The sequence below is a fragment of the Cydia splendana genome, chromosome 3 (assembly GCF_910591565.1).
Source record: "Cydia splendana chromosome 3, ilCydSple1.2, whole genome shotgun sequence".
Taxonomy (NCBI): domain Eukaryota; kingdom Metazoa; phylum Arthropoda; class Insecta; order Lepidoptera; family Tortricidae; genus Cydia; species Cydia splendana.
Genome location: NC_085962.1, coordinates 25,035,634 through 25,045,081, shown reverse-complemented (window position 1 = coordinate 25,045,081; position 9,448 = coordinate 25,035,634). Strand labels below are relative to the sequence as shown.

Here is a 9,448-nt window from a genome sequence, read left to right as displayed (position 1 = left end):
TCGCAGCGCGACGCCAGTACACAAGGAGTCGCAGGCGGCAACGGCGAGATGCTAACGAGGAGGCACAGCTCTATGCAACTTACAGAGAGCTAGCTGTCTCTCTTAAGACGGCTATTGGTCGAGCTAAAGACCGGGCTGAGAAGGAGATGCTGGAGAGTCTCAATAACGATCCTTGGGGGAGACCATATAAGATGGTGAGGAGTAAACTCCGACCATGGACACCCCCGCTGACACAGACTCTTCAGCCCCAACTCTTGCAGCGGGTGGTAAACACTCTCTTCCCGGATACACCGGAGTTCATACCACCCCCAATGGCGCCGATTGATGCAGGTGCAGATGATACCGACGTACCAGAGGTCACTGAGGGCGAACTTGGTGCCGCTGTGCTCCGGATAAATAAAAATAAAGCGCCAGGCCCCGATGGCATACCAGGCCGTGCTTGGGTGCTAGCAATAGGTCCTCTTGGACCCCGGGTGAGAGCACTCTTCAGCGCATGTTTCGAACAGGGTCGGTTTCCACGGATGTGGAAAACAGGGAAACTGGTCCTTATTCAAAAGATGGGACGTCCGGCCGACTCATCATCGGCTTATCGACCGATCGTCTTACTCGACGAGGTGAGTAAACTTTTCGAGCGTATCATCTCGCTTCGCCTCCTCAAGCACCTCGAAAATGTGGGGCCAAATCTTAGCCAAAATCAGTTCGGCTTTCGTCACTGCCGATCCACAATTGACGCGATCGCCAGAGTTAAGACCCTGAGAGAGGAGGCAGTGTCCCAAGGCGGGGTGGTCCTCGCAGTGTCGTTGGACATATCGAACGCATTTAACACTCTGCCTTGGGGGTGCATTAAGGAAGCACTCAGATACCATGCGGTGCCGAGGTATTTGCGCAACATTATCGAGGCGTACTTATCAGAGAGGGCTGTCAAGTACCCGGTGCCAAATGATAACGGATGGGGTCTGAAAATCATGTCATGCGGTGTTCCGCAGGGGTCGGTACTGGAACCACTCCTGTGGAATATTGGGTATGACTGGGTGCTGCGTGGCAGAAATCTTCCGGGGATTGAACTGACGTGCTATGCCGACGACACTCTCATTTCAGCGAAGGCTAGCACGTTCAGGGAGGCGTCGCTAAGGGCTACGGCGGGAGTAGCCCAAGTGGTAACAAGGATCCGTAGGTTGGGTCTAGAGGTTGCTCTTCATAAGTCGGAGGCCATCTGCTTTCATGGACCTAGAAAAGCACCTCCAGCTGGCGCTCAGCTTGTAGTAAGTGGAGTTCCCATCGGCGTTGGGTCGACGATGAAATATCTGGGACTCGTCCTCGACAGCCGGTGGAACTTTAAGGAGCACTTTAAGCGCCTGACTCCTAGGCTTCTAGGAGCAGCCGGTGCGCTTAGCCGACTCCTACCAAACATGGGGGGGCCAAATGTAGGCTGCCGCAGTCTATACACGATGGTAGTGAGGTCGATGGCCCTGTACGGTGCACCCATTTGGGTAGATGCCCTTAGCGCCGAAAACCAAATACTTCTACGAAGACCTCAAAGGATCATGGCGATAAGGGCCATCAGAGGATATCGCACCATCTCCAGTGATGCGGCATGCGCCTTGGCCGGGACCCCGCCCTGGGATCTGGAGGCAAAAGCACTGGCGACCATATATAGGCGGATTTCGGAGTCTCGAGCCAGAGATCAGGAGCCTATGCTCGAAGAGGTGAAGCGCTGGCGGACGAATGCTCGCGTTGTCGTTCTCCGAAAATGGGGTGAGAGGCTAAGGAATCCATGCGCCGGTCACTGGACAGCCGGAGCTATCCAGCCTGTCCTTAAAGAATGGGTCGGTAGACAGCACGGTGTGGTGTCTTTCCATCTCGCACAGGTACTCTCGGGCCATGGGTGCTTTGGCAAGTACCTGTGCGAGAAGTCTAAACGGGAGCCAACGCCAGCGTGTCACCACTGCAACAGTGCAGAAGATACAGCGCAGCACACGCTGGCGGACTGCCCAAGTTGGGTAGCGCCGCGCAATAATTTAGTTGCGACAATTGGGGCTGATCTGTCGTTGCCGACCGTCGTAAAGGCAATGACAGAAAACAAACGATGCTGGAAAGCTATGACCACCTTCTGCGAGGTGGTCATGACCCAAAAAGAAGCGGCGGAGCGCGCGCGAGAAGAGGATGTAGATGCTCACCCGCTGCGGCGCAAAAGAGCAAGGCGGAGGCGGGTCGCCCATGACCGCCGCCTGCCGCCTTAATGAAGACCTTTGGGTGGCAGTCAAGGGGACGACAGCCATCCGATTGAAACTAGGTCCTCGAGGCGAAGGGTGTGCTAAAACCAAATCACGCCCCAAATGCCGGTAGGGAAATCAATTTCCCGGAGATGGGGCTTAACAGCCAGCCGCTGCGAGGCCATGGTAGTGTACACAGATTGTTCCCGTGGCCTCGCCTTACAGCACCGTGGTGACAAACAGGTGGTTTTAGTGGGTAGACCGGATTCTCGTGGGAGTCCCACATAACCACCCGGGTGTTCCCGCACCCGGGTGGTATGCGTAATGCATTTCCCCTGTATAAAAAAAAAAAAAAAAAAGGTTACGTTAGGTTACCACGGACCTCCCCCCGCGGGTTGCTCACCTTGTCGTGGTGGAGGGGCTTAGTAACCGTGGCTTGGTCACCCACGGTGAAGCGAAGAGGCAACCAGGGCCGGCCTGTTTGAGGGTCGGGCTGGCCCGAGGAGGACGCTCCAAGTGGGCTTGTTAAGCCCGCTTGTGACGCGTTGGAGGTGGACCGTCGAGGAAGAGGAGTGTCGGTATTGCGGTGAGCCGTTCTCCCTATCCTCGGCGGCCGAGGTGGGATCGCAGGGGAAGACGCGTGATGGTATTACGATCGCCACTCGCCCTATCCCCTGCGAACTTGGCGGTGCCGTTCCGCTGTAGCGGCGTTGGTGGGGCTGCAGAGGAAGAGGAGTGTCGGTGTTACGATGTGCCGTTCTCCCTGTCCTCTGCAGCCGAATTGTGGTTTTGCGACAGAACCATAGACCTGATCTGTCGCCGGGCGCCGGAGAACTTTTTGGCGCCTGTGGCTTCCTTGTGGCGGGCTCGGGGGGGTCCGCTACAGTGCAGAACGGAGGCGGAGGAGGAAGGCGCGTCGAACCATCTGGCGCGCCTAGCGTGAAGGGCCTTCGGGCATTTGCGAAGGAGCCGCTCGTGGGCGGCTGCCGCCGGTGGGGTCGCGGATGAGTACGCAATGGGGGTATATGGGGGGTTTTTAGTGGGTATACCGTGGGCCTCATTAGCCTAGACGGGAGTCCCACATAACCACTCGGGTCACCCCCCGCACCCGGGTGGTATGCGGAATGCATTTTCCCCCCTAAAAAAAAAAAAAAAAAAAAAAAAAAGGTTACCACGGACCTGCTCGGGTGTCCGAGTGGGCGGGGAGGTGAACCCCGACGTGGCGCGTCCCCAGGTGGTGGATAGGGGAAAGCCCCGTCTCGTCATCGAGCCGGGGTAGGACGTAGTCCCGCGAACCAAACACCGGGGGGGAATTGGGGGGGCTTTCTGCCCGAGAATGGCTCTCCACGCGTCCCTCTGAATAAGCAGACGGCGCAGTGGATGAGCAGATAGGAATGTTATGTGGTGTCAATCGGGTCACTGTTTTGCGCGCGAGAGTCCGGGGGCTCTCCCCCCGTAGGCGCTGGAGGGGACTGGATGGGCCCCTGACGCGTCATGGATGTGTGTGGTAGCCAGTTTGGGGAGCCTTCTGCTCTTCTGACATTGCCTAGCTGTCTGGAAGGATTGTGCATTGGGCTTCTGTGAAACCCAATTGCAGATCCATCTCTCCGGGCGGGTCGGCGGTGTTAGCGGATCGGGAGGCTCACGCGTCGGATGCCGCGCGTATCTGTTGCGCGTCTGGGGGGGCTGTTGGCCTCCAATGGCGGCTGCGGGGGACATATTCCGGATCTTCGCCCACGGAGCAGTTCCTTGGTTGATACCCTGAGGAGTGGCTGCGTAGCTATGCCAGTGTTCCCCAGGGCTATGCCGAATAGGGCTTCCCATATCGGACAGGCCGGGGATGAAGGGCCAGACTACCGAGATAAATGGCGGGTGGCTCCACGTGTCCCTCTGAGTAGCAGAGGGCACAGTGTGAGCCGCAAGGTCCCTGTTGGGACGCTGATGGGACCCATTAGGAATTCCCTCTGGCCGGGGGAGGAGTGGGAGTGGCTTCGGCTACTAAGCGCGGCGGATCCGTCTCGCAGTCTGCAGACGGACGTTGGCCTTGGCCATCGTCGGGCAACCCGTAACCCACACTGAGTGGGCCGGGGATTCCGCTCACTGAGAGGGAAATCACGTGGAAGAAAACCACTATAAAAGATTCTTGAGGTATTTAGTAAAACAACCGTTCGGACCAATGACTGGTTTATTACTGAAGCATGCAGGTACAGCGTCAATACATATCACTCCTCCCACATTATTCTGGGAACCTGACAACAAAACAGACAATATTTTAGGTATAGGTATCTTCAAGAAATATAATAAAATATTATACTTCAATTATTATTTATAATTAACCCTTTTAGTTCTAGGCCTTAAATTACATCGGCGCGGAACCGGATCCGACTGGTTATCAGTCTGCTCGTTCTGAGCCAGGTGCTGCTGCTGCGCTCGCGGGCGCAGCAGTTGCGAGTCCGCGGGGGCCGCGGGGGACGCGGGCGCTGCAGGGCTCGCGGGAGCCGAGGCGGACGCGGGGCTCGCGGGTACAGAGCTTAGCGTTTCTAATTCTGGCACCGGTCGATCCGTTTCCTCTCCCTCCACATTATTATCATCACACTCATAAAAGTCGTTGTCGGATGCAATATCTTGTGGTTCGTTAATCTCTTGATCAATATTTTCAATTGCGTCCGGCCTCGACAATAACATAGGTGAGCGCGGGGGTGAGGGTTGCAACGCCTGTGCCGTCGGCGCCTGAGCCGGAGCGGGCGAAAAGGTCAAAGGGCGCGGGGAAGGCGCGGGCGCGGGCGCGGGCGGCGGCGGCGAGTCGTTTGCTTGCGCAGCATTATCAATCTTATCAGCAAGCGACCCACCTGAATATCGCAACAGCTGATCGACGTGACGTATACATTTACCGATACCTCTAACGTCTACAGTAAACATCCTATTTCCAACTTTATTTATTATTGTTCCCACTCGCCATACAGGCTTTTGAGCAACAAAACATCGAACTAAAACAACTTGGCCCACATCAAACTTACGCGCACCTGCTAAACCAACGTGCACTTTATTACTATCGGTTTCTTTGCTAGGTAACATTAAATCGAGTTTACTACGTAAATCCCTACCGAACATAAGTTTTGCAGGTGTTTCGTTAGTGCTACAATGGACACTGTTGCGATATTCAAATAGAAAACTTAACAATCGCTCATTAATAGCCTCCGTTGACATTTTATCATCGCAACTTTGAATACATTTTATCATTTTTTTTGAAATCTTAGCACATATTTCGGCCTGACCATTACTGCAGGGATGGTAAATTGGTGAGTTTAAATATTTTATTCCGTTAACTGCACAAAAATGTCTAAATAATTCACTATTTATTTTTGGGTCATTATCTGACACTATAGTTTTGGGTAAGCCGAATGTAGAAAATAGATATTTTAATTTTACAATTAGGGATTTTGACGAAACATCTTTACTCATATGTAGACACTCCAACCATTTGCTGAATGCATCTACCACGACCAAGTACATCCTTTGCCCAACCTGCACGTAGTCAATGTGAAGACGTTCCCAACATGCGCGCGCGCTAGGCCACGGGAGGGGCGAGCGGGGTGGGGCGGTCCGCAGTTTACTGCATACGGTGCAATTTTGCACAATGCGTTCTATATCGGAGTCCAAACCTGGCCACCAAAGCTTACCGCGCGCAATACTCTTAGTTTTTACGATCCCTAAGTGTCCCCTATGCAATTCCTCTAACACGCGTGCTCTATGAGCCGGAGGGACAACTATTCGATGACCGCGTAAAATACAACCCTTTTCGACTTCTAAATCAGTTTTACATCTAAAATATGGTTGAATATTCTTACATTTAATTTTACGCGGCCACCCGTTTTTAATGTACTTCATAACAATTTTCATTGTCTTGTCTAAGGCCGTCGCCGCCCTAATATCTTCAAAAGATATTGGCAAGGTTTGCTCGTCTAAAAAGTTTAAATACGAACTACCTTCGTCAATGTTTAACTCCGACGGATTTACTACTTTCGGCGGTGCCCTAGAGAAATAGTCCGCTACAACATTTTTTTCACTAGTAATGTAACTAATGACGTAGTTGTAGGCTGATAAGTAAATAGCGTACCGTTGCAAACGGGAGGCAGCCATAACGGATATGCCATTTTTCTTGCCAAATATGGCAAGTAGGGGTCGATGGTCAGTTTTGAGTACAAATGGTTCACTTCGCCCGTAAAGGTACTGGTGGAAATGTTTCACTCCGTACACTATGGCTGCGGCTTCCTTGTGCACTTGGCTGTAGTTTTTCTCGCTGGGCGTAAGTGCCCGGGAGGCGAAAGCCAGGGGTCGCTCGTGACCTTCCGGCCCAAGCGATATCACGGCACCCAGACCGGTAGGTCCCGCGTCAACACTCAAAACCAGTCGCGCTTCCGGATCAAAATGAGTTAGAACCCGGCCTGAAGCCATTTCACGTTTAATCGCGATGAATGCCTCCTCTTGCTCGGGGCCCCATCTCCACATAGCAACGACCTTAAGTAACTCGTGCAACGGATTAAGTACACTCGAGGCGCGCGGTATAAACTTCCGATAATAATTAATAAACCCTAAAAACCGCTTAACATCCAGAACATTATTTGGGCGAGGGGCATTAACTATTGCCTCAATCTTTTTTGGACATGTTCGAAGGCCGTTTTTGTCAATGACGTAACCTAAATATGTGACGCTCGATTTAAAAAACTCGCACTTATCTTTTTGTAATTTTAAACCGGCGTCTTTAATTCGAAACAAAACTTCACGCAACCTTTCCAAATGAGTCGCCTTATCCGGCCCTGTGATACACACGTCATCCAGCCAGATGCTCACTCCGTCTATTCCTACCAGCAGGGTCTCCATTGTTCTCTGAAATATAGCCGGCGCATTGGCCAGACCATATACGAGCCTGGTGTATTGGAACAACCCTCGCGTGGTGCTGATGGTAGTGAGCTCCCGGGACTCGTCACTCAATACGAATTGGTTATACGCATTGCTCAAATCTAGTTTTGTATAACGTTCGCCGCCTCCTAATTTCGCGAACACTTCTTCTATACGCGGCATAGGGTATTTGTCAATAACCAAGTCTTTGTTTAGCGTTACCGAATAATCGCCTGCAATTTTAATTTTCCCGTTCTCCTTCAAAACCGGAACAATTGGAGTCGCGTACTTCGAAAAGTTCACTGGTACTAATATACCTAAACCAACAAGGCGTTCGAGTTCCTCATCGACTCTGTGCTTAAGGGCAAAGGGGACTGGTCGGGGTTTAAAAAAAACTGGTACAACATTTTCTTTAAGGCGAAGTGAGATTTTAAATTTATTAAATTTTCCCAATCCCTCGCTGAACAAATCGGCATAAGAATGTAATAATTGTTGAACCTCCCCGGCGTAATGGTCAGTGGCTATACTATTATTATTATAATATTCCTCAGTAGTAACTTTAATGCCGAATTTAGTCATAAAATCACGACCAATTAAGGGTGGACCTCCTTTAGGTATCACATATATCTTAAGGACGTCTTTAATTGAATTGTACTCAGCATTTACTAACAATACACCCATTGGCGTCATTTTATGCCCGTTATAAACACATAACTTAATGTTACACTTATGTAACTGAATATGAGAAAAATATTGTTTATAACATTTATCGGAAATCACACTTATACCCGAACCCGAGTCTAGTTCCATATAAAATTTGTCACCGTTGATTAATACAGTTAAAATAATGGGATCGTAATGTTCATACCTTAAATTGTATAGCGCACACTCCTCACAGTCCTCGCAAGAAGTTTCCGATTCTCCTTCCTGTGCCTGGATATTGTGAAATCTTAGTTTGCATACTTTCTTTAAGTGTCCCTTAACACCGCACTTGCCGCACTTATAACCTTTATAACGACACGTTTCCGCACTGTGGTTCTTCATACCGCAAATATTACACCTATTGACGTCATCACGTTCATGCCATTTGGAACCCGATGCGATATCCGTAACACGACCGGCACCAGCTCCGCCACCGCGGCTGGCGCGACCACGGGCGCCGCCGCGCCCAGGGATCGCCGCGCTCGCCGCACGGAAAACCGGCTCCTCCTTTATCGGCACGTTGCCGATACTGCCGTTCTCGCCTACCACCACCTGGGCTTGCCTAGCACTAGCCGCTTGCTCCGCGACCTCCAGCGCCTTGACGAACGTAAGGGTCGCCGCGTCTTGTTCAAACAACTTATCGCGCTCGGGGCCAGAACCCAGACCGAGGACGAAACGGTCCGTCAGCACCGTCTCCAGGGCGTTGCCCAGGTCGCAATGACTTGCCAACCCGCGTAGCCGCGCCGCCCAGTCTCCTAAAGACTCGTCTGGTTTCTTCGTCGCACTGTAGAACTTCGCCTTATTAGCAAACGAACACTTTTTAATTTTAAAATGTTTATCTAAAACAGCAATAAGTTCGTCATACGTATGCACTTCTAAATCACGAGGGTACACGAGATTACGTGCCAAGCGATACGAATCGTCCGAAAGATGCGTTATTAACACTGCACATTTGTTATCGGCTGTAATACTATTAGCATTTACTTTGAAAAACTGAGTTAATTTGCCTTTAAAAATAGACCATTCTCCGGATTTGTAGTCGAAATTAGGCAAAGAACCGAGATAAGAGTTCGCCATATTTATTTTTAATGCGTGGGTACTCTCGCGTCGTCGCCAGTGAGGTATTTAGTAAAACAACAGTTCGGACCAATGACTGGTTTATTACTGAAGCATGCAGGTACAGCGTCAATACATATCAATCACCCCAATCCCAAGGTGTGTCTGACGTGCCGACGGGATGCGTGGCTGGAGGGAGTCCAGTCACAAGCGTCAGGGAGGGGCATACCTCCTTAAAAATAGCAAACCAAAAATGAGTGGAAACGAAAATGGAGAACTACCCCAGGAGGTTCCAATCCTCCATGTCGCCACAGGACGGGCAAGCGCCCGTGCTGTGGCGCCATGCCGCCTTCCGTATTCTGGGGGGGCAAACCACTCTAGATTCCAAAACGACGACACTGGCAAATACTTCATGGACACCGATTTTTTTTTTTTTTTTTTAATTTATTTAGGCTCACAAAACAGGTTACAGTCATTGCGTTTACATGCATATTAGAGGCGTACAGCGTTCTGAACTGGACTCTAACCCTAAATATGTGTGCACATTAAGAACAAAATTTACATGCGATAAATTTGTG

General features: G+C 51.0%; 1 protein-coding gene across 1 annotated transcript; it reads right to left on the bottom strand.

Annotated features, from left to right (window-relative positions):
- Positions 1 to 4,164: 4,164 nt before the first annotated feature.
- On the bottom strand, positions 4,165 to 8,996 carry LOC134806752 (uncharacterized). The gene is made up of 3 exons (XM_063780073.1): positions 6,200 to 8,996; positions 4,577 to 5,062; positions 4,165 to 4,313 (listed from the first exon to the last, which is right to left on the bottom strand). The coding sequence occupies exons 1-3, from the start codon at positions 8,889 to 8,891 to the stop codon at positions 4,165 to 4,167; spliced, it is 3,327 nt and encodes a 1,108-aa protein (XP_063636143.1). The 5' UTR covers positions 8,892 to 8,996.
- Between the last annotated feature and the right edge of the window lie 452 nt (positions 8,997 to 9,448).